This window comes from Tasmannia lanceolata, unplaced genomic scaffold (genome assembly GCF_043159265.1).
Source record: "Tasmannia lanceolata isolate RefF3 unplaced genomic scaffold, GAP_Taslan_0.1 ptg000011l, whole genome shotgun sequence".
Classification (NCBI taxonomy): Eukaryota; Viridiplantae; Streptophyta; class Magnoliopsida; order Canellales; family Winteraceae; genus Tasmannia; species Tasmannia lanceolata.
This window is the reverse complement of record NW_027518688.1, coordinates 13,475,218-13,500,854: the sequence shown is the minus strand read 5'-3', so window position 1 is coordinate 13,500,854 and position 25,637 is coordinate 13,475,218. Positions and strand designations below refer to the sequence as shown.

General features: G+C 41.0%; 1 protein-coding gene across 1 annotated transcript in view; it reads right to left on the bottom strand.

Annotated features, from left to right (window-relative positions):
- The window catches only part of LOC143886448 (5'-methylthioadenosine/S-adenosylhomocysteine nucleosidase-like), a 59,706-nt gene that overhangs the window by 15,481 nt on the left and 18,588 nt on the right, over positions 1–25,637 (bottom strand). Inside the window, exons 4-7 of the mRNA XM_077390415.1 lie at positions 24,137–24,243; positions 23,876–23,950; positions 17,874–17,948; positions 6,378–6,470 (exon numbers count right to left, since the gene is read on the bottom strand). Of these exons, the coding sequence (XP_077246530.1) occupies positions 6,378–6,470; positions 17,874–17,948; positions 23,876–23,950; positions 24,137–24,243 (350 nt within the window). The remainder of the gene's footprint in view (positions 1–6,377; positions 6,471–17,873; positions 17,949–23,875; positions 23,951–24,136; positions 24,244–25,637) is intronic.

Below are 25,637 nucleotides of genomic sequence, written 5' to 3'. Positions count from 1 at the left end.
ATCACCTAGCCAACACCTTTGCCAGTAGCTTGTACATACCGTGGATTAGACTGATTGGTCTAAAATCCTTAATTTCTACCACCCCTTCAGATTTCGGAATTAAGGTGATGAAAGTGGTATTTGCATCCTTGTTGATGATCGCTCTCTCGTGGAATTCTTTGATGAAGGCCACCACCTCAGGTTTATCGTTTCCCAGTGCTGACTGTAGAAAGCAATTGGAAATCCGTCAGGCCTGGTGCTTTCTCCTTTTGAAGAGACTTAAGGGCCTCTTCGATTTCGTCGATTGAGATATCACGTTCCATCCAGTCCCTTCTATCCGCAGATAGTGATTTGAAATGTAAACCGCTGATTTTAGGCCTCCAATACCGCGATTTCATGTAAAGTCTCTGATAATGTTCAACAGTAACCTCCTTTAATGCGATTCAGATCCTCCACCTGAAGGCAATTTGTCTAATTAATTCTCCTCTTTGCCCTTGCCATCCAGTGGAAGAATTTGGTGTTATTCTCCACTTCTTCAAGCCACACAACCCGAGACTTCAGCCTCCAGCTGACCTCCTCTCCGTACAATTTCCACAAATTCAGTTTTCAACTCTACCCTTTTTTGTTGCTCCTCATTCAGCACATGCTCCTCTTCCCTTCTTTCCAATTCGTCCAGCATGGACAGAATCTCCACCTTTTTACGCTCCTTATTTTCTCTGTCCACTCTACCCCATTCTCGAATTCTTTCTTTCAACAATTTTAATTTTCTGCTTAGAATAAATCCCTTCCACCCTGTAATATGATTTTCATTCCACCATGTAGCAATCTTTGAGTTGAAGTTGGGTCTTCACAACATGCCATGTCAAATTTGAACAGTTTTGGTCCACCAGAGAAATCCGATAACTACAACATAATCGGATTATGATCCGATATTGGTCTCGGCAAGGCCCACTGTGAGATCAGAGGAAATATTTCATCCCATTCCCTTGAAATTAAAACTCGATCCAACTTACTCATTATCAGCCGGTCCTAATTGTTGACCCAGGTAAATTTTGCGCCTTCAAGTGGAAGATCTATCAATTTATTCTCCAATATAAAGTTTGAGAGATTACGCATACTCGTCGTAATTCTCCCAGGTGGGTTCTTCTCCTCCGGAAATCAAATAGTATTAAAGTCTCCGCCAACAATCCATGGCCCGTTCCAGCGATCACAAATCCCCTGAAGTTCCGGCCATAGTGATCTTCTTTCTCTTGTTCTAGCCGACCTGTACACAACCGTCAGCATCCCTCCAGAGTTCTTCGCTCTATGAATCAAGCAAACGGATACCGTATGCTCCCCCACGATAGTTTCCACCAATTCGAAAGAGCTTTCTCTCCAAATAATTATAATGCCACCGGCGGACCCCCCACTGCTTTCGCCACTCACTGCCTATTGGATCTACCCCACACACAGTTGATGAGTGCCTCAGATACCCCCATTATCTTGGATTCCACGATCGCCATTACATCTGGATGTCTAGTCCTGCCAAAATCTTTCAACGCCAAACGTTTCTGTTCAAACCCCACCCCCCTAATGTTCCAGAATATTAACTTCATCGGAAACAATTGGATTGTTCACCCCCTTGATTGCTCTTCTCAACGCAGCTGCATCAGCTCCCGCCCCCCTTTGCCCGTCCCTTTTCGAGATGTGGGGTTGTGGATTCCCCTTCAACAATCTCCTCGACCAATTTTCTAGTTCTGGGTGCAACTTCCTCATAATCTACCCCCAGATCCTTTCCCATCTTCTCCATAATGATTACTTCCTCTTCGTTGTTTGTTTCACATTTGTATTCATCTGTCACCGGCAGATGATCTTCAGAGCATGTCTCTCTTCTTTCCATACAAGCATTTATATTTTCCTGAAGGTCCCTTTCGAGAGAGTCTTCCGCCGAAGAGGTCATAGATTTGCCATCCTTCTCCCCAGAGTTATTGATGATCTCGATCCCGCGCATAGCCCTTTCATCTACACCACAAGTATCTTCCGCCTCCGGTATTGTAGGATTACCGTCCTTCTCCCCAGGGTTGCATTTGTTCTCGATCTCCTGATTAGCCCCCCACATCTTCACGATCATGCTGTCCCGGCAAGAACGGGGAATTCTCCCCCGAAACATCACAATCTCCCAAGTTCCCTGTTTCCCCATCGATCACCAACCCACCCCCCCCCCCCCCCCCCCCCCCCCTCCTCTCTCCTCTCCCCAGACTTTCCTTCTCCACCAGTTTCACCCAATTTGACATCCCCGATTTCCATGATTCCATCTTCGGATTCATGGCTGCATCCTCATCTATCCCCAGTTTTGGACGGACCTTTTTCCATTTCAGCTCGAGATACTCCCGCTGGATCTCCTCTCTACCAAGATCAAGATCATCATCCGACCGCACCGTCTCTTTACCCATGGGATCGTTATTTGAGGCAGCAATCATCGCCCTTTTGACCAGTTGATTGATCTCCAATTTGAGATATCGGAGTAACCCAGGATTGATTCCCTCCGAGGCCCTTCGTCATCTTTTAGCCGGACTCGGGAAACGAACGGTTCTCCGGTTTAGATAGAAATTTTTCTTCGATTTCACAGCATTCAATTTGGTATTTTTTTCACCCATTTTCCCAAAACCATTCGATACGTGTCTCTTTGCATGACAGACTGGGTCTCCAATATCGGCCTCACCTTCTCCAAATGGCAGTCTCTTACCGAGATGTGACTGGCACCATGGCTACCTTCAGCCACGTTCAAATCACCCTTTTCCCACTCTCTACAGCTGTAGCCCGGCATGACACCCTTAATTTTCGATTGTATTTCTGCCATGTGTCCTTTAGCAGCCTTATCAACTGCTGAGATTTGTCTTCCAACCCTATCCCCTCCTTCCGAGATGAGGACACCAGTCCCCCTTTGCATGTACGAGTGAGGCCACCTGTGCTTCTTATCTATCCCCCAGCAACCTGTGGTTAAGGTCCGGTTAGCCTCCTGTTCCTTGTCTTCTTGAGCATGCTCCACGCGGCAGAGATTATCCAACTTGCAAGTGATCCTATCCCCATCCTTTCCAGTTTTATTTTTAACAAAACATACAACTTCCCGCCCATGGGTCCAATTTGAATGGATGGTCCTGATTTCGTCACATTCAGATTCCATCTCACCGTTGATCACCCCCTTACCTTTACGTGCTTTTTCGGCTATCCAATGAGCATCGACCACTCCCTTGAGATTTTCGTGCGGAAAGACCTTTTTGTCCCTATCTTCTCCAATCGAATTTTTGACACCGATACTCGGTTTTCCGGCATCACACCATTTGCCATTTTCACCCCAGTTTCAGTAGCTTCCACGCCTCCATTGAACGGATACGTCTCTCTTAAACCGGTGAACTCGTCGGCAACAATCTTCAAGTCATCCCCAAGCTCCCCAGCTACTTCAATCGAAAAAAGTCTATTCTCAACCTTCAATCTTACCACCAATCGGAAGAAGGCCCACTCGCACATGAACACCTTGGCTCTTGCATATTCGAGGCTTTGGGGATTTACCACCATCCAGTCTAATTTCCATGACCGTGCCAAAAACCCCATCCAAGGCATTTATAATAGCAAATGTCCAGGCATGCAACGGGACCCCGCAGAATCGAATTCAGATTGCCTTGCCCCTGTTTTATGTGACGGATGCCATGGGCTTAATGATAATAGATGTTCACCAAAGACATTGGCTCCCCTCGCTAATATCGCATTAGCCTGCTTCTCCTGCTGAAAACCAAACAGGACTTCATTTTTGCTGATGATATGCAGTTCAGGTAATTGTGGTATTCCGCAGAACCTTCTCGTCCATTCCCATAATGTTGCTAGCTCCCAATTCGGTTTTTTAACACGCCCAATAAGACAACTTCTGAGCAATTTCGTTCGGTGCAAAACCTAGGCCTGGAGATGTGAACAGTAACCGGATTTCCTTCTCCCATGGTCCATATGTGGGCAGCCTCCGGTATCGACTTCGCTAATTTGGTTCCCTTGTCCGTAAGAGCGCCATTATTCACCTCCGGTCTTGATGGCGTCTTCTCTTAAAGTTATGGTATCCACATCTTTTACATATCCAATCCCCCGGGAGAAACTCGATACTGCTGGCTCTTCCCCCATTTGCGTTGGTATTCTCCTTCTTCAACTCTCGCCTTCCCCCTATACGGGTATCAGTATTCCTTCCACTCTTTCCCCCCATCTCAGTCCGAGTGATGATTCTCCTACAACATCCTCTGTTGATTTCCAGAGAATCCAAAGCCTCCTTACTAGTATATCCTCCATATCTCAAATCCGAGTAAATACCTTTTAATCTGCCTATCTTATACCCCCAGTCACAAACATCTTCATCTACTTCTTCCCCCAGACATAGCACATCTCCAGAGTCATCTTTCTCTACTTTCGCTTTCTCTGTGTCCAAAACTTCTGTTACAACAGCCGCCGGTGTTTGCTCTCTCTCGCTATGTTGACGCCAACGATCCCCCACTTTTCTACGATACTCAGAGCAAAGGATCTTGAAGGGCTTGGGCCCTTTATGCCGAATAATAAGAAGAGGAAACTAGAAGGCTTGGACCCTTGATGCCGAATAATAAGAAGAGGAAACTAGAAGGGCTTGGGCCCTCGAAACCAGGAAAGAACTAACTGGCCGGAGAGCTTATCTCGCCGGAGAGCTTATCTCTTATAGTAGTTATTAGCATGGAAACCAGTACCTTTCTTGATCTGATCTGGAAAGTAGCAACCTGTTTCAGAGTTTCTCTTGACTGATGCTCAGATGGAAGTGTCTTTGTTTCATACCTGCTCTAAATGGATGATGGGATGGAAGGCCCTTTGTTTACCATGTCATATCAGACCTAGCACAGAGGTTCAACGAAAAAGATGGAGAGACAGAGAGGTCGACATTGCGAGAGAGAGAGAGAGAGAGAGAGAGAGAGAGAGAGAGAGAGAGAGAGAGAGAGAGGCAACTTAGTCGACCCAATTAGGAAGACACACATACACACAAATATAATGACTAAAACGCACGCACGAACGCACACGCACACTCATATATATTCTTACTATGTTTGTAAAAGACTAAAATACCCTCTTGGGTACTTAACCCGATACAATACATCACACTTTGACAAGCATTTTTTGGGTGTTTTTCATTGTGTGAAGCTAGAAAATTAACATGAATGGGCCATCAAACCTAGGATCTCGCATATAAGAAAGAGAGATGAGAGGGAGAGAGAAGGGGACCTTTCTTATATGATACCCAAATACTTGTGTAAGCCCAACATATCGTATTTGACACAACACAATACATTACTGATACTCGCACCAGATCCTTCATTGATACTTATGTTGGTTGAAATAACTACTATGTTTCAAACATATGCACCTCTTTGAATTAACTATGATGCTTATAGCCTGTTAGTGCCACATTTTGCAATTGTTATATTAAATTTAGGGAAATGATATCAGCGCTCAAATGTTTGATAAACATGCGCTCCCATGTTTATTGTTTAGTGTTTAAAGGGCTTGTAAGAGCTTTTTGAGAACCGTAATATTCCTCTGACAGCTCTTTAAAGACTACACGACAAACATGGGAGCGCATGTTTCTCAAAACATTGGAGCGCTGAAATCATTTCCTTAAATTTATAAATAATTTCATATTCTATGTAAAATCTAGTTAAGTTCTTTGGGATTTAATTTATACATGTCTTGTATCTCATCTCAAGCTATAGAACACCCGAATCCATAGCCTTATCCTAAACTTTGGAAAATGTCAGGTAGGAAATCCAATCCAGGATATCTATGTCAATATCCATATCGGTATCAGGTATCATAGGGTTTCTTTGCTATTGTCTCTTCCCTACTGAGACTTAGGATTTACCCGATTTCCCTTCGTCTACAACTTTATCTTTATCTTTATCTTGGATCCATTGTTTTGCTGTATTGTTTCTTCTTCTTTTGGTAGTACTTTGCATAAATTAAGAACAAGTCCATCCCTAAATGAAAGTTCAAGAACAGATCAGGCATAGGTTTTCACATTCATATAGAGAACTATGTTTTGGTGAATCCAGGGTTTGTTTATCTCTTTCTAAAACCAAATATTTGAGCCTTTTTCTTATTAGTGAATTTATGATCCAGCAAATAAAAACAACCCAAGGCATTGTAGTCTCTATGGGCAGGGTAACTAGATGAGGCATGTAGGTTTCCTACAACAACAGTAGAGGCCGCATTTCAACAAATAGAAACCAAAAACATGCCCATTTGTTTCCATGAGTAAGGGGACAAGAGGGTTGCATTTTCTCTCCCTCAGCAGTTGTGGCAGCATTTTTCTTTATTTTGATATTTACACCATAATAAAGGTAAGAGAAATTAAAATATTTTACCTCCATATCTTTGATTGTAGCATCATTTGCCACAATTGATGCTTCATCATGTGGTGACATATCTAAAGAATCGCCAGTAGACAATTTGCCCACCTGTACCATGGATATAAATATTAAGAAAGATGCTCATCACTGAGAAAATTCTTGGAAGTAAACTAGCTAATTTACAAAAAGGTGGACATTGGTTCACCATAAAAAAAATGGTTCAACATAAAAAATAAAAAAAACACAATCATGAAGATGCAATTTGCTGAGGGAACTAGAACTTCATGGTAACAATTATACCATCATTTAAACCAGCCTATCCTCGTGAGGATTACTCCAAGTTCAAGATGAACGAAAATTGCTTCCTGTAATGAAAAGGCATTCCATATTTGTAATAGCTTTCACAAGCATCTTATTTTTTGCTAGATCTTTGAACGGATATTTTACACTGTACCAAATGAACTATTTGAAATTAAAGTCCTCCAATATAATCATTCATATGCAAGCTTGCAAACCAAACTTGAGAACATTTTTTTATGACATAGGGTATCCCTACCCATTTAGGTCAGGACCTAAGTTATAAATTCCGTTTCATTCGCCGTTTCGTTTTGGCGACCGGAACGGAACGTTTCGGTGTTTCGTACGTTTCGGTCTGCGTTTCATTCGAAACTTTTCGTTCTGCTACGATGAGGGAAATATTTTTTAATAGTTAAGAATACGAAAAAAATCCAAAAAATAGAAATTGTTAGAAAAATATAAGAAACAATTAAATGAACCAAATATGTAAAAAAGACATCTTTATTAATTAAAAAACAAAGTTTGAAGTGTGTCGTTGAAGCTTAGGGTGGAGAATAGTAAGTAGGAAAGTGTAGTAGTGGAAGTTGTAAGAGAAGGTGAAGGAGAAGTTGGTGGGGAAAAAATGGTTAGAGGAGTATATATAGAGGTGTAAGGGCTGTTGGATGCAAAAAGACGTAAAATACCCTTCCAACGGCTATAAACGGTCATAAAGGGTCATAAAATGAGGGCAAAAGGATTAAAAAGCAATCCCAACAGTTATAATGGCATTTCCGTAATTTTTTTGAAAAGTTTGCGCATTTTCAGTCAATTCCGGGCGAAACAGAGCATTCCGCCTCCGGAATTCCGGTCGGCACCCATTCCGGCCGGAACGGAATGAAATTGATAAGTTAGGTCAGGACTAATCAATACAGATGCACACAATCACCCATAAGCCACGTGCATCGTATAAGCCCGAGGGGATTCGAAACGCGCCTATGGGGAGCAAACCCACGACGCTATTCGACGTGCCAACCTTGTACGGGTTAACCAAAATTGTGAACATAACAGGATGATTACAATAACCATTCGCATGCATGCACACAAACCCTCGGGGACCATATGTATATGGAAGGACACACATATTATCTCTCTCTCTCTCTCTAAATATATATATAGAGAGAGAGAAAGAGAGAGAGGGGTGCTAATATCAACCTTGTGTAGGATTTTGTCCAAAAAAACAATGCTTCTAGTGAACTTTGTGATGAGGAACTAGAGACCCCTGTGATACCAGAGCTCCCAAAGGATTCAGAACGAAGAACGAAGCAGAAGTCGCAGCAGCCAGCAGGGACAGGACTTTAAGGCTACCAGTAAATCAAGAGGTCCCACCTCGAGCCGGGGAGGAGGATAGATGGGAAACAGTCCGTTCAAGAAGAGGAAGGAGGTCAGACAACATGGCGGGCAGCTGAGGCTTGGTGACTAGAAGTGTTCCAGGAGCGCTCCCGTGAACTTCAGAAGAAGGGTGAAGTGCTAGGACTAGGAGGGGTCAAAAGATCTTAGTAGCAGCACGAGATCCTTGGGAGAAGGCAACAGAAGAAACTTGTGAGTGGGAGGAAGAAAAACCCCAAGCCCGAAAGGGGCTGTCCCCGATGTAGCTCCAACAACGATGGAAACAGAGGTTGCGGAGTATGAAGTGAATGAACAGATTGTAGGAGACTGATCGATGCTATCCCTCTCCAGTCAATTCCGGATGCAAAAAGACTCATATGGGGCAAGGTAGCATCCATGGTTTGAAATTTCGGACGAAATTTGAGATTTCAGCCAGGGCCGACATCGAAAGTACATGAAGCCAAAATTTTCGTAAATTTTCCGAAATTTCCACCGAAATCCAAGATTTGCACCACAATTTTAATATTTCCACCGAAATTTCAGCCGAAATCTTGTAAAATGTTGAAATTGTTTTCTGAAATTTTACATGATTTTGGCTGAAACCAAAAAAATTTGTGGCCGAAGCCGACACCGAAACCGACATTTAAAACCTTGGTAGCAGCCAGATGGTTCAGAAAGATAAACCTATTCACTACTTGGTTAGGTAAACGTAGAAGTAGAACCAATGCTCTCTGCAGGGAAATACCCATCTACCAATTGGAGTATTCAAAGTGCTCATTATACCCTTGCTAGAAGAGAATGCAAAAGACCTGAAGAATTTCTGGACGTCGAAAATGGGTTCCCCATTTGATAAATGCATTTGTGGTATAAAAAGTTGTCGAACTTAACGGTTCCATCTTGGTGGGAGATAACCAGAGTCCCAACATGGTGTGAAGAAAACCTCAGAATAATTGGATGAAGAGTTGGGAAGGTATTAGCAACAGAACCATCATGCCAAGAGGGTCTAATCCTCTGCTCACGTCGGGGACGATTAGGTTTTCGGTAACTGTGGACAAGAATCTCCATTGGGTGAAAGTAAAAAAAGATAAACAACCCAATGAAAGGGATTAGGGAAGGAAGTAGAAGGGAAGAGGATTTAAGGGGATTGAGTTCTAATAATCTGTCACCCGAAAGCTCGCAAGGCGACCAGTGAAGGTTGCGGTCAGGAAGAGAAAGCTTCTCGGCTAAACCAAACTCTCAGGCGTCCATGGAAGCAGCAGCGCAGGTTAGCCGTCGAAGGTACCAGGAGATATTTGAATCCATCCCGCTATGGTGTTCCTCTGCACAATAAAACGTACAGAGCCACATGGAGGGAACACCTCCTTCTAGTTGCTGCTAGGGGAGATGGTGGTGGAACCAAGGTGGCAACTCCCTGCCCAAGAAAGCTCTGAAGAGGTGGATGATGGGAGCATGGTTTTAAATTTCGGCCGAAATCCGAAATTTCGGATTTCGGCTTGGGGACCGAAATTTAAAACCGAAACCGAAATTTTAATATTTATACTGAAACTGAAATTGCCACCAAAAACAAAATTTCGGTTGAGGCCGAAAGTGATACCAAAATTCAAACCTTGAATGGGAGCAGGTCACCGGCATTTGAGGGAGCCAGAAACGAGGTCCGGGTACCCAAGAGAGAGGGATTGAGAGGTGGCAAATGATGACTGGAGTCCAGATGAAACCGCATCGGTCAAAGCAGAGGTCGCATATTGTTTTGGAACCAGCCCTGTCCTAGTGGAGGATATGTGGAATGCATGGATAGGCAGTTCGGCGATAGACCGAAGCCTCTTTGGAATTGTTTTGGGCATGGAATCGATGGGCCCCGTGCTAGCAGGGACATGGCTAAATGGGTTATGCGCTGGGATCCAAAGTGGGTGGCTCATGGCTGAGTCAACTCCAATAAACTCACACCAAATCTGAGTCAACTCAGTCATCACAGATTAATTTCTTTCTCTCTAGATCGCGCTACAGACGTATCACAGCTAAGAAGCCAAATCATTCGGATGTCATCTGTATCTGACGTGTCCATCGGCATTCTGGACAGATTATTTTCAGCTTGGATAACAGAGGTCGAAGAAAATCTCTGCATCAATGGAATCCCCACCCAGTAGCGTGAGGGAGATCATTGAAGCGATTGTGCTACCCGAACTCGGCCCTGCAATTTTTTGGAGAATGATGAGCGCGTGGGTTGGTCAAATGTAAGAGGATGAGGCCATTCCGGCAACTTGGCAAATGTAAGACTGGGATCTGCAGGAGTTTCCTGTAAATCATATCATGGAGACTAGCAAGGTCCTGGGTGTAGCTTATGGAGGGCTATAAGAGAACTTAAGGAGATTGTTGCATTAGGCTGAGGAAAGGGAGCTACAGAAGAGACATTAGTCATAGGCATGGTTTTAAATTTCGACCGAAATCCGAATTTCGGATTTTGATGAGGACTGAAACGAAAAGGTACCGAAACTGAAATTCCCGAAATTTACAAAATTTCGGAAATTTCATTCGAGATTTCTATAATTTTGGGAATTTCATCGAAATTTCTATTAAAATAATAATTTTTTATTGCGTTAACTAATTTCAATCGAAATTTTGTCCATAAAATCCGGGATTTTGTGCGTCAATACCAAATTTCGCCCGAAATTTCGGGATTTTGGCTGAAATTTCGGTTTCGAATAACTCCGAAATTTTAGCCGAAACCGAAATTTAAAACCAGGGTCAGAGGTGCCGAGACTAGAGGCCTCGAGGAGAATAAAAGGGAGATGGTGCAGCTCCAATCATTTGTGAATTACAAAGGGACATCTAATAGCAAACCGAGAGGCATGAGCAGAGGTAGGATAGGAAAAATTCCAAAGTCCGAACAGGGGCCCTCACACCATGGTGTTGCTTCATGAAGATCCTCTCTTGGAACGTGAGAGGGCTGGGATCCCTCGAGGAAAAGGCCCAACAGAAGCAACTGGTGTTAAAATAAAAACTAGAGGCACTATGGATCCAGGAGACAAAAATGGAGTGCACAAATCGGGCGACAATTAAAGAGGGGCAAATCAAGCTGGGACTTTCTAACTATTGATGCAGTTGGACTAGCAGGTGGCGTACTCGCCACTTGAGAATCGACGTTATTTGAAATAATTGGCAATTTTACTGGGGGATTCACTATATCCATAGTGCTTAAGAGGTCACAAGACCAAACCGTACGGACTTCCATAGGCGTCTATGATCCAATTCAGAGAGAAGATCACAAACTACTAAGGGAAGAGCTAGATGTAGTCAGAAACTAATGGGCCAACCCGTGGTGCATTGGGAGGGGGGATTTTAATGAGATTAGATGGTTCAAACTTCAAAGAGAGGGCAGGCCACAAGAGAATTAATCGGGGGATGATGGCCTTCTCTGCTTTCATTGGAATCTACGAACTCATAGAACTCCCATTGAGTAGGGTGGGATTCACCTGGGCAAGGAGCTCAAGTAGAAACAAAATTTATCAATTCCTTATTTGCCATCAATGGCTAGATCACCTTCCTGATATATGCCAGTCAGTGCTAACTCATTGTATCTTATCATTGTCCACTCAACCCGAGACTGGAGTAGTGGGACCATATCCCTTTTAGGTTTGAATTTGCTTGGTTGGAAGAGCCCAAGATGGGGATAGAACGGACGGTAACAAGGACCAAAACAGTGAGGATCCTCATGCAAGAGGTGCTCTGGAGAAGGGGGTATAATAGTCTCCGCTGGGAGAACCCCCCAGTGGATAATTTATTGGGTAAGAATACTTGAAGTTGCGGCATCAATCTTGATCGACTGGCCGGATCATTCCTAGAAGCTGTGAGTGTGGGTATTCTGCCCAGGAGGCGTTTCATCGCTCAGATTATTTAACACTTGTTGTCAAAGGTCTTTGATCTTGCTGGGTCAAGGAATTAGCCATTTTGGATCTCATTGGTCTTCTTCCTATTCCCATTTTAGATCCCGGGGGAGTCTAGAGGACAGGATTGCTTCTTTGAGGAGATTTGAAGTTGGACCTAAAGCCAAACGGACTTTACAATCTAAAAATCCTGCCCCCTTGCACCTAAGCGATATCGTCAAGAGGTGTTCGTATTGTAGCTATAAAAGCTTCGGCAAGCGAACCTCATGCAAGAGGTGCTTTGGACTAAAGGAGAAAATTGCAGTGGCAAAGGTCTGGAATCCAAAGATTTGGAAACCCCATCGTCCGGAGAACAAAGATGATTTTCCGGTGATATTGATGCCATCGAATCTGGTGGAGGACCGCAAGAGGATTCTTAACTGTTGACTTGTTGTCATCTTGAAGAACAGCGCAAGACCACTGGAGGAGGTATGGAACTGGGCTAAGTATTGTTGGGCCCTTCTGCAGCTTAAGAAAAAGTTCTCCATCGACCCATCGGCCATTTTGTTTTGCTTCGAATCTGAATCTCAAGCTGCATCCATCTTGAATGGTGGAGGAGAAATCCTGGGTGAGTATCTTTTATCTCTTCATCCCTGGCACCCTGCTTTTAATGCGGGAGCCAGGGTTATTAGATTTAGATTCTATGATATCCCTCTACATGCCTGGTCTATTTCTACTGTGGACGCCCTAGGTCAGCAACTTAGTTAGGTTTTGGAAGTTCAGCTTTCGGGTAACCACGACCACTGTTTAGCTTTTGCATCTGCCAAGGTTCTTACATCACAGTGGAATTCCTTTCCCCCTTTTATCAACATCATGGTAGATTTATGCACATATCTCGTGGGAGTGAAGGCAGTAGACGAGTACAAAATTAGCAAAGAATGCCCAACGGTAAGAGAATTTAGGGCCAAAGAACATTGTGTCTCGCATGAGGGGTCAGTATGTCTTGATCCCGGTGAAAAGTCGCCGGAGGAAAACATTTCCCAGGAAAAAGGAGGAATTCCTAAGGAATCTCTCAGGGACAAAATGGTCAATGGCAGGGAGCCGTTAGAAGGGCCCCCAAAGTGTTTCGAATTTGAAAAGCTGTCCTGGAGTGCTCTGAGCAAAAAGATATCCTTGCGTGGAAAGTCGAGTTGGTGTGGAAAACTGGCAAATCAAGCATTAAAGTGCAAGGCGCTCGGCCCTAAGGGGAAGCCTTTTCCAAAAGAGAATGCTGACAACATTGATTCGCAGTCGGTGACAAGTCGGCGGAAGTCAGGACTCTCAGTTTAAAAAATATACTTAATAATGGGAAGAAAAAGAAAAAAGGAAAATTGAGGAATCTAAAGAGTTGGAGGGTACAAAACCGAGGAAATAGCTGTAATCTTCCTTGGCAGAACAAGCGTCCTTGTGATGGAAAGAGAGGTGACACGCATCTAGTCTCGCAGCTCGAGGCGAAAGTACTGGCCACTAGAGGCGGTCTCTCCTTTAAAAGAAAGCTCCAAGTTCTTTTCTGTAAAGAGGAAAGCCAGAGGAAAAAACCTGCATCTGAAATATACAACTCAAAGGAAGGCTGTGATATCCCATCTAGTCACGACATGTCAGAGGAAGGAGGATGCTCAAGTTCAAAATGGAAGGGTGAGGAAGATTTTCCATCCATAGAAGACGATCTAAAACTGCTGAAGGAACTAGAATATGATGAGAGATTGGCTTCTGAAGAATCTCCCACGCCAAGAGAAATCTCAATGAGATTCTGGAAAAGACAATGGAACCAATTTAAAAAGGACACGAGTGATAATGCAAAAGAGTTTTTCAGGATCACCGGAAAAAAAACTGTCAAGGAATTATTTTTTCCTCTCTATAAACTCTCCCATTTCAAGGAAGCTTTGGCTGAGGAAAGGCGGGTTCGCCGTCTCCGCTGGGAAGAGGAGAAAGTGGCAGGGATAAAGCAGTTGGTAGTGAGTTTGGATCAGGGCTCCATCAACTCTTTAGATTTGAAGGACCTAGAAAATAGCTGATTGATTGGAGAATTTTTGGTAAAGGGAGAAGAAAACAAAGGTAAAGCTGTGGAAGAGTTTTCAAGGGTAGCTACGGAAGAAGGGATCGTTTCTGAAGAGCCTGATGAATTGATGTCAATAGATGATGTTTTGGGGGTAGGGTTTGGGGATGGCAATGGGGCAAAGAATTTTTTGGTGGTGTTAGCTGAAAGAGACTTAAAGGAGAAAAGGGAGAAAGAGAAGGAAAAAGTAAAAGAGAAGCTTGAGGCCTTGCCTTCTGAAATCTAAAGGGTAGGTTGTTTTGGTGTAATTAGCTGTTGTGTAGGTTTTGGTGTTTGACCTTTCTTTTGGGTTTAGTCCTCCTTCTTAGTTGTTGCTTTAGTAGTGTATGCCCCTCCTTCGTGGAGATTTGGGTTTGAAAAAGTTTTTCGGTTTTTAGGAATCATCCTAGAAATCGAGTGTCGTCTTGGAAAGCTAGGCACTGGTAGAGTGCAATCACTATGGTTGTTATGGCTTTTAAAAGGTTCTTTTTTGTGATCTTCATCTTGTTGTGGTTTGCTATGTAGAGCATGGGTTTCTGGCAGTTAGACTCAACATGGTTTGCGATTGGTAGAATGCTAATGCTACATCCAAATGCCCAAGTATGCCTGAGGAACTTTGTTCTTCACTGCTTAGGGAGCTTTTCCCTGGATTCTTTCTCCTATGTTTGAGTCCGTAAAATCGAAAGGTGTGTAAAAGTCTCAATCTAGTTGCCTGATTAAATTCAGGTTTCTTTATCCTTTTCGCCGCATTTTTTAGGTAGTATTTGGGTTTGTGCTATCTTGGTTTAAGCTGGTGGGCAAGATTCCGTCATTTCTTGGTCAAATGTGGCCTAAAAGTATTTCAAGTGTTCGGTGACCGGTAGACTTCATTCTTGCTGAGAGGAACAACTTTGGGAGTCTTAAGGAATTATTTGGGCATTGGAGTGGTTACATTTTGCTGAAAGGAGAATCATTGTAATGCTTAAAGAAGATACTTCTTTCTGTAGTTCTTTTTTTACTGCCCCTTTGGGCTTATCCTGGTTTCTCTTGTCTTGTAATTGCAAGCTGGGACTTCTTGTCCCCAATGTAATTGTTTGATATGAATAGAATTGTCATCTTTCAAAACAAAACATAAAAAAAAGAGCCCAAGATGGAGGAGACACAGGGTGGATGTGGAATGAATCGTCTTTCTCGGTTCTGCTAGAATAAGCATAAATATACACTTATATACCATCACACAAGCAAGACAATCATCCACAATAGTTTAAAACCTCAAACACCAAGTGACATGCAGTGTCGCTCATGTCTGATAATTTAATATATACCAAATTTCAATTCATATAAATAGCGTTGGACTCAAAATTTTACAAAAGAGGCATAATAGTAAAACCCCTTATTAAAGTAAGAAGAGAGAGAAAAGGGTTGGTTACGCACCACGTTATTCCCTAAAGTAAAAGGATAAATATAAAGTTAAAGAAAAAGAAAAAGAAAACAAAAAAGGAACCCACGACTAAAGAAAAAGAAATCCCTAAATTATAGGGAATAAATAAACTCTCGCGAAGGAAAGAGTGAGTCGTCCACTTTTCAAAAGGAAGAAGTTACGTAACTCCCCACAAAAGGGGAAGTGGAGATTGTAAAGATAAGGGGTGAGGTGGCAATTGCCAACCACTTCAAGAGAATTCTATAAATAGAGGAAAGATCCTTTGCAAAGGGATCAGATCTTCGAGGAGGAAAAGCTACGCGAAAGGAGAAACAGAAGAAAAAGAAAAGAGAAAGGTGAGAAAAGATTCGGGCTAACAGTTTCTTTTTTTTTTCTTCTTTCTGTCTTTTGCAGATTTTCTCAGGGGAAGAAGACATTTCTCTTTCATGAGAAGGATGAAAAAAATTCCTTTAGAATCTCTTCCAGAGACTTTCTGAAGTTCCCTTTAGGATCTCTTCCCAGAGACTCCCTAAAGGGAGAAAACCTTTCTCTTCCGGAAGAAAGATGATAAAGACAGCTGTTTCCCCCAAAAGATAAAAATGGTGGTTTCCCCAAAAGAAAGATCTATCTCCTTCGGAGAAAAAAGGAAATCCCTTTAGAATCTCTTTCCAGAGACTTTCGGAAGTTCCCTTTCGGATCTCTTCCCAGAGACTCTCTAAAAGGAGAAGACCTTTCTCTTCCAGGAGAAAGATGATAAAGACGGCAATTTCCCCCTAAAAGATAAAGACGGCGATCCTTCGAGAAGAAGAAGAAAATCCCTTTAGAATCTCTGGAAAGAGATTCTCTAAAGGTCCCTTTAGATTCTCTTCCCAGAGACTCTCTAAAGGGAGAAGACCTTTCTCCACTAGGAGTAAGATGATGAAGATGACGGCTCCCCAAAGGGAAGATAGAAGAAAGTTTTGGAAGATGAAGAAAGTCCCCAGTACAAAGAAATTCCATCATAAAGAAACTGTTAACAAAAATCAGATCTTTCTGAAGTATAATTAATTAAAAGTTGTATTTAGATAGGGAACCTCTTGATGTATAATCATAGGTATTTTCTTTCTTCAAGAAATGTAATTAACGACCAATAAAGCCGGAAGTGTACGATCCCTGCCAAAATTAATAAAACCTCTTCTCGCAAGAGGGAAATTTGATCCCTATGTGTGTGATTCTCTTTTTCATGCTTGTGAAATTTGTTGTGAACAACAGGCACCACATGCAATTCATATAAATATAACTATATAATGCATATTGATATAGTATACCGCTATTACATTTACGATTTTGGCTTATGCATTTTGGTCGTTTTCCTCATGCACTTTATCCACCACCAAGTTTCCAACTCACAACCTGCTGAGCATAAGGAGATGAAAAAACCAGTGGTGCCCCTATGGGCCCTTGCCAAGTGTCTTCAATACCCCTTAACTTTCCAGTTCGCCCATGCCATGCTCCCATCCCCGGGCCTAGTGGCCCTCTACGCACCACAGCACACGCGTATGCCTATCATAGGAAGCCTACCGATTTCCCTGTGTCAGTATCCTGATTCTTCAATACAATGTCAAAGGTAAGCACGGAGTCATATTTTAGTTCGCCTAAATAAAAATCAAACAAAATGTCCTCAGGACTCTGAGTCACATGGCCTAAACTGTTCCAAAATAAATGTAAAGATGATGCTTGGAATTCTAAATCCTTGAGCTTTCTTCTCAGTTTTCCTCTTTCTTTTTTTCCCATCTCTTTTTTTTCCCCACATGTATCGACCATCTCAGTCCTTCTTAATGAAATTTTATATTGGCTACCCTTCAAAAAAAATGAGAATTCTAAATGATGCAAAAATCAATACTAAGTGCATCTTGAGTATGGCTTGCAAGTTACTCCTCTCACACATGATAAGAAATATAACAAAACTTTTTCATCCTCAACAAAGTAAAACAAATTTGCAGACACATTGAACATTCAGAGTATTACAAAATTTGCATGGAGTAGGCTTTGACCAGCTAATCTGGAGCAGGAATCCTCTTTCCTAAAAGACCACAGAAAGCATACAGCTTATGTTTTCCAGACTTCTCATGATTATCCTTCCAAACACGTATTTTCTTTGATAGAAGTGGCAGATTTCAGTATGTATACTATGTCAGATTCCAATCAGTAATCACCAGGATGCTCTTTGAGCAACGAAGAGGAGTTACTTTTTCTTTTTTTTTTGATTTTTTTTTTTGAAGATTAAGAGAACTAGAGGAGTTATTTAACTAACAATTTTGGTTCTACCAATTTTTTCAAAAACATAAGGAGATCATTTGAAATAGAACAAAGGATGACACAAATAAGAGAGCAAGTGCATTAGACATAACTGGGCAGAGTTTACCAACAGAGTGAGTTGTTATTCCAAAAATGTAAGCATCAAGAAAGATGGAAAAGAAGCACATATCTGAGATAAACTTTCAGCACAAGGTGGGGTAATTGATCTTAATAATGACCTTCAGGTTAAGTTCCTTCAAAAGATTTGGCGTAGAGAAGGTCTTCCGAGCTCCAATTCCATATTGATCAAAAACCTGAAGAAGATATAGGAAGCATATGAAGAAATATTGTAAACACAAAGAAATTTTCAAAATATTATATTCACTGAGAAATTTTCACACTTGTTGATTAACTCACCATAAAACATAAAGTTCATAAATCAGCATTCCTGTCTATAATAATTCCATAAGTGTCTAGAATAAATAAATCTTTTTATCCAATAGTCTTATCATGATGGAAAGATGAAGCTTTGAAACCTTTGCTCATATCAAGAAAAATGAGAACAGAAAATGAAAATATAGGGTAACCGTGTTACCCAGGGAGTTTTTATATTGACTGGCAGAGTTTATCCTTCCTACTTCCACATCAGCATTAGTGCTGTCTTGTGCACTCTCCTCCCCAAGGTTGGTGATGTGTGGAGGGAAGAGAAGATTTCATAATAAAAAATGGCTACTGATTTTGGCACTACCATGTTTTGATAATTGCACAAACTCAGCTTATCTTTTATTATTATTTTTTCGAATAGCCTTATCTTTATTATTTAAAAAGCTGTCAAAGGTTATTATTACAGTTCCCAAAAAGCTAAAAAGCTAATTCTGATTAAGGCTACGCCTTTCCATCTTATTCTACTTCTATTTTAGACCTTCTCGGTCTGCTTTTATAAATAAAATCTTTTCGCCATTCAAAAAAAAATATTTAAAATCTCATTTTTTTTCATCAGTATACTTATGCATACATGCGTGACTAAATAAGATTTCGATTTTATCAGTTTACATGTATGCGAATATGGGCCATCAGATAAATCTGAAATTTTTAGCCGGCATATATATATATATATATATAAAGTTGGAAATTCCATGCGTATACCTTAGAATAAGATTTAATTGCGAACTGGTGGAAACTTAGTTGGTGACTATTCACTTTCAGGCCAATTACCTCTCGCTTTCATTTAGAGGCCCCTTCATGCTTCTCTCATGTATCAGGTTTGAATTATGGTATGTGATAGCTTCCTGGACTTGTACTTGTAAATAATGTAGAGTTAGTTCACGTAATATCTGTTTTTTATTGAATATGAAGAATGATAGCACGAACAGGACTCGGGTACAGGCAATAAAATTTGTTGTGTCAGGGAAAGAACTACCAATGAGGATGATAATAGTAACCAAGGAAGAAGGATTCTTCCCTGGGAGTGGGGAACCGCGATTCCCCGGTTCGCGAATCCGAAACGGAAATCTTCTTGAATCCCCAAAAACTGGGAAACCCGGTTCGGATTCGCCGGAAACCCGATTCCCACTTTTGGGAATCACGGTTTATGATTCCCCGGAAACGTAATTCCCACTTTTGAGAACCGCTGTTTAATGTTATGTGAAACGCAATTTTCCAGCGATTCCCCAACGATTCCTCGGAGATTTCTTGGTGATTCCCAACTCCCCAACGATTTCCGGCGACTTCACGATTCCCGCTTCTGACCATTCCGGGAGCCTTCGATTTCCGCTCTGGCAACCTTGATAGTAACAAGAATCAATGCATATAAAGAGCAAAATTCTCTAAAAGCAACAACATAAGGAACCATAGCGAACATCAAAAAATGGCCAACTTAAGTTAATGAAAAATCCTAAGTCTCTGTTCACTTGTTTTCCAGGGAAAGGAAAAGAAAAGGATTCCCGAGAAACTGCTTGCCCATCTTTTTTCACTTGTTTTCGCGGGAAAGCAAATCTCATCAAAATGGTAGGAAATGGTTTCTCACACTTGTGAGAAAAGTAATGCAGATATTAGGATTTATTTCCACATTATTTAGTTTCTAGTATTTTTATTTCCATGTTATTAGTTTCTAGGATTTTATTTTCCATGTTATTTTTAAGAATTCTTATTTTAGTAGGTTTCTATCTTTTAGGATGTTTATTTGCCTATATATAGGCCTCTTTAGAGCTTATTTTGTAACTTTTGATGATTAATAAAGATTGATTGGCTTCTCCCGAAAGGTTTCTTCTCCTCCCTCTAATTTCGTCTCTTCTTTTCTCTCTTCGTCTATTCTCTTCTCTCAATAAATTCGTCTCTTCTTCGGGTTATTTTCATCTTCTTCCCCTATTCTTCTATTTCTCTCTCCTTTCGTCTATTTCTCTCCCCTTTCTTCTATTTCCCTTCGCGGTGCTGCATCAATTTGGCATCAAAGATCTAAGACTCAAAAACATTTGGCCTTCGAAGATCGAGCCTCAATCTCAGAAATTCAGGTTCGTTGTAAACCCTTTTTTTTATTATTATTTTCAGCCAAGATTCTCACCCAAAATCAGTCCCTACTAACCGATCCTAACCCATCCATGGTCTATCTCCTTACTCCCGTCCCTTCTCTGTTTTCACAAAACTACACCACTTCATCTTTCATTCATGAACCCCATCTAATCAGTCCCAAGAAAACCCAGAAATAACCAGTACCCGAGCCTCTGAAGATTGTGAGAAACAATAGACATTGTGTATCTTGCGGATTATTCTTCTGCTTGTTGGTGGATCGAGCCATCGCATAGTGGTTTCCACAAATATTGCAGCACCAATGTATTGGATTGGTACTGGATTGCATATCTGAAGATTTTAGGCTCTGGTAGAAGCCATAAAGCAGCCCAGTTACGTATTGAATTGGTATTCTTTTTTGAAGTGGGTGATATCACCAAAGCCTTAAACTGGTTAGGTAGCCTGCAGGCCATATGAGTCCATGGATGGTAGGGACCACCAGTTCACTTGTTGAAGTAGCCTTCATCAAACCATATATATCTGTTTGGAAGTGCAGTTACGTAAGAAAGGCAAAGGGTGAAATAACGTACACAGAAAGTTAGAAAGTTACTTTTTTCTTGCAGAAGATAAAGTAGCAGATATGGCAAAGTATGTATAAAGTTACTTTATCTTTTCCTTTTTATTTGGGTAAGTTAACAATACAGGGGAAGAGTTTCATTGTGTACGTGTGACTACAAAAAAAAGAAAGGGAGGCTTCCCATGTGGGTCCCAGCAATAAGTTACCATTCTTTATGAGAGAAGAATAGATAGGTTGCTCTACTTGTCATTTAGAAAGTGGGAGTACCAACAGTAACTTGCCTTGCAAGTTACCATCTCCACCACTAAAGAAGGAAAGTAAAAAGAGGCTATTTTCCAGCCCAAGTTTGTCACGTGAGTGAAAGTGAAAAAAAGAAACAGGGCCTATTATTACCACCCCTTCTTCCCCTAGGCACCCCACTTACAATATTTGTGCACTAATTAATTCCCCCCTGTTTTACCCGAGGCACCTCCCCCTCTCCAAAAAAAAAAAGGACAAAAAAAAAAACAGAAATAGATTGTACTTTTTTTCCTCTCTCATCTCTCTACAGTTCTCTCCCTACCCATCGCATTCTGTCCACACCCGAGCCATTTCTGCTCAAAATTGGCCCTCAACCTCAACACGAAAGTTGTTCGTGACAACTTTTAGAGCGCATCCAGCCTATTTTCAGCAGCGGACAGCAGTCTTCAACACAGTTTCAGGAGCCATCTCAGCCGTTGATCGAGCCTCTTCTTCCGATCATTAGCTTTCAGTCATCCGATTTGAGATCCGAGACAAGCGTTGTGTTCCTTTCGACATGCCAAACAAATCAGACGGTTGATTTCAATTTTCGAGGCCGATCCCAATGGCTCCGCCCTATATTCCATATTTTGATGGGTACGACGATCAATATTTCCAAGACCGCACTCCCTATAGTTATTATGAGACTGTATGTCTACGGTGGATCAATGCTTTGGATGGATATCATGAGTACTACGGCTATGATCACCAAGCGACCATTTACCGAGCCAGAGAAACTGTACGACGACAAGCCGAGAGGTTATGGATAAATCGAATCACAGACCGTCATTGCAGTTCTTATTTCCGTCGATGGAAGGATGTTCGTGATGAGTTTATGGGTATGTTCGCAATAAGGGCATATCGGTATGAAAAACCATTGATGCGTGAAGCAGCTGCTCGACGAGAAGAAGCTGCTCGACTTGCACAAGAAGCTGAATTTCAGGCAACCTTGGAAAGGATAGCGCGTAACTTGCATGAGAGTAAATTGTTATGCGAACAAGATGCTGAAGTCTTCGCTCGCTTTGAACGGAACATCGCAGCCCATCATACATGAGAGGCCGAAATTTGCTAACACTATTGGCAAGCCAGACATAGATGATGCTATTGGTCCGACAGATGATCTTGTGGATGAGACCATTATAGTTGTTAAGCCTATGATTATGTCAGATACTGAGTCAGAGATGTCAGATATAGAGCCAGAGAGTCCAGTGATTGTTGAGGCAGACATCGACGAACATGATAATTCGGATATTTCCCCAGCACCACTTGCCGACCATGATGATTCAAATATTTCCCCAGCACCAGTTGCCGAGCATCTGGAGAGACAGCTTACCACTTCAACAGTCGAGGCAGATATTGTGGCGCCTGATGTGATACCAGTAGATGATGACCTTCTTGAGGCTAGTTATGGATTGGTACTGCCCATTGATGTTATGCTGATCCCACCGATCCAGGAGGAGTTCGTTGCCATTTTTCCCACTACATTACTTGTCAGGAGAGGTTTGCGCATTTATGGTTCTACATGGGCGATCTCTTCCCTCTCACTCCGTCGGCATTTCAGACACTTCTCCCAGTTGTTACGAGCATTACACATCATAAGTGTTGTCGAAAGATTACGACTCATGCTGCTTGAGTGGGTCATCTACGTATTTGATACGGGCAGATTAGAACTCGAGGGCGAGTTCTTTTCAAGCGGGGGAGAATGATGCAGATATTAGGATTTATTTCCGCATTATTTAGTTTCTAGTCTTTTTATTTCCATGTTATTAGTTTCTAAGATTTTATTTTCCGTGTTATTTTTAGGAATTCTTATTTTAGTAGGCTTTCTATCTTTTAGGTTGTTTATTTGCCTATATATAGGCCTCTTTAGAGCTTATTTTGTAACTTTTGATGATTAATAAAGATTAATTGGCTTCTCCCAAAAGGTTTCTTCTCCTCCCTCTAATTTGGTCTCTTCTTCTCTCTTCGTCTATTCTCTTCTCTCCCTAAATTCGTCTCTTCTTCGGGTTATTTCCGTCTCTTTTTCCCCTATTCTTCTATTTCTCTCTCCTTTCGTCTATTTCTCTCCCCTTTCTTCTATTTCCCTTCACGGCGCTGCATCAAAAAGACTTTTCCACGTCATTTGTGGGATTTTCCATCTCATTTTTTACATTTTCCACCTAATCCTGTTAGTTTCTCAGGAAAACAAGTGAACACCACTATTTTAGCTTTCTTGGGAAAAAATAGGTGTTTTCCCGAGATTTGATTTCCCGAGAACGCAAGTGAACTGAGCCTAAGGGAATTGTTCGCAACAAATTGCACATGCATGAAAAGACTCAAAAGCATAAAATCGTTCACACGAGTTTCATTTTCACTACATGCCGAGTGATAAGCACATAGTTTAAAATTTCCACTGAAATAGAAACTAAATGACCTAAATGTTTCTATTTCCATCGCTACTAAAACACATACCGAAAATGAAACACATAGCGAAACCAAAACCGTAAGTATATGAATACTTGGGTAATTTTTTTTTTTAATTCAGTTATGATTTTTAACATATATTTGCATAAAAGATCAAATCAAACTTACAGACTAGAACCCACAAACTTCATTTACTAGGGATTGGGCATGCCACAAAAAGTAATAATTGAAATATTTTACATGATGTACAATAATTTTAGTAAGAATAGCGTAAGAAGCAAATTTTCATTAGAGAACATATTTTCATCTAGCGACAACAGATCAAATCAAGATAAATTCCAAGCTGAGATATGTTCTTCTCAGAAATCATCAATTTGTTGCCATAATTAGTTGCCTAAAAGCACTATTGCTGCATCAACATAGTTGGAGTACCAATAACTGACATATGTTGGGCCATTGAGATTTAGGAAAACTCACAGGTATAGGTATCCTTCTATCATGAAAAGCAACATCAGAAGCCAGGAACACATCCCCAATACAAGCTCCTTTCGCCTGAAAAAAGAAAACAAGAATCGAATCATTGGTCTGCATCACAAAATGTTTTTGCTTGCATTAAATAAACTATTAAGGGAAAAAGTTATTATTGATTGAGCAAACAAAACAAACAGCTCTGATACTAAGATTCTACAAACAAATGAAAAAAATAGTTCAGGAAGTACCTGAGAAACATAAACATACCTTAAAGCCACCAGCAGTGCCTGCATTTATAATAAGGTCTGGCTTTAATGCTTGGATAGAGGCATAGGTCACAAGAGATGCCGAAATTGTGCCTACACTATCAACTCCTGGGGAAAAGCAATATTCCAATAGTGGATAAGTGAAATAGAATCTTTATAAAAATAAAAAACTTGAATGGGGAAGAATCTTTACAAATTAGTAAGATGATTGTTAAGAGATTTTGTTCATATGAAAAAAAGGAGCATATGCTTACTGCTGGAGGGAATCAATAAAGACACACCTATTAAATATGGTCAGAGAACTAATTGCCGCAAATTATAGGGAAGATGTGTTAAATAGGTCAGTTCATGCTATTACTTATAAGCAATGGCATGAAAATAATGGTACCTGAGTCCTTTATACTCTGATTCTTTATACTCATTCGTGCCATAATGAACATAGGGACTGGTGTAGTTTCGGAACCAAGGACATCTAGCAATTGATCTTTGACCGATCCAAGTAATTTCCATCTTACACAATCCAAAAATAGATAGTTTGAAGGAACAAGAAAATGAAGCCTATGCAAGGCACAAGGTGAAAGGAAGCTTGCATTCGACAAGATGAAAATAGAAGTAATGAAAAAGAACAATGCTGAAAAGTTATGCAATTCAATACCCTTCTAGAGAAACAAGAACAACACAGGAAGAAGAAACGTCCGCTCCAAGCCCAGCTCCAAGATTGATATTCATTGACTACCCAAGCAATGGGGAAGACGGGCTTTATATATTAGCCCTTAAAACTGTCCAGATTATTTTCAACAGACAAACAGAACTAATTGTACATGATATCTTCTAACCAAGGAAGCAGGAAACGCCCCTTAGAAATTGGAATTGTGTTTCTTCGAGACACGTTTCCGAAGCGGGAATTGGCTCGATTCCCCAATCTTTGGGAAACGCGTATCGGATTCGTGGGAAGCGCGTTTCATGAAAATGGGAATCACATTTTGAAATTACCGGGAATCGCGTTCTACGATATTGGGAAGCGCATGTCTTGTCGGTTTTCTTCTCTTCCTCTTCTTAGTACTTAAATGTCTTTACTACTTTTATTGTCCACTTACTTAAGATTTACGCGTAAATAAGGGAATGATCCCCATTTGAATCTATTAAAAATAGTTTCAAGACCCAAATCTAAAAGGATAAAAAGTCAAATTTTCCAGTTGTAGTAAAAATTCGAAAAAAAAATGGGTCGGGTCAAAATCTTAACAAACGATGGAGTATTTTTTCAATTTTAAAAATTCATAAATTCTATCATGTCCAAACATTACTAAATCCCAAAGTCAGGTAAAAAAATTCTCATAATTTGGTCTAAAAATTTTTCATCTTGTCAGGCACGGATCAAGGCATTGGTCAACACGCTGGTCAACACGGGTATTTGAGCTTATAGTGATTTTCCTTTAAGTAAATGTTGGATCTTTTAATAAAGTTTTTTTTTTAATATTTGGTTCATATAGTTATTTCTTATA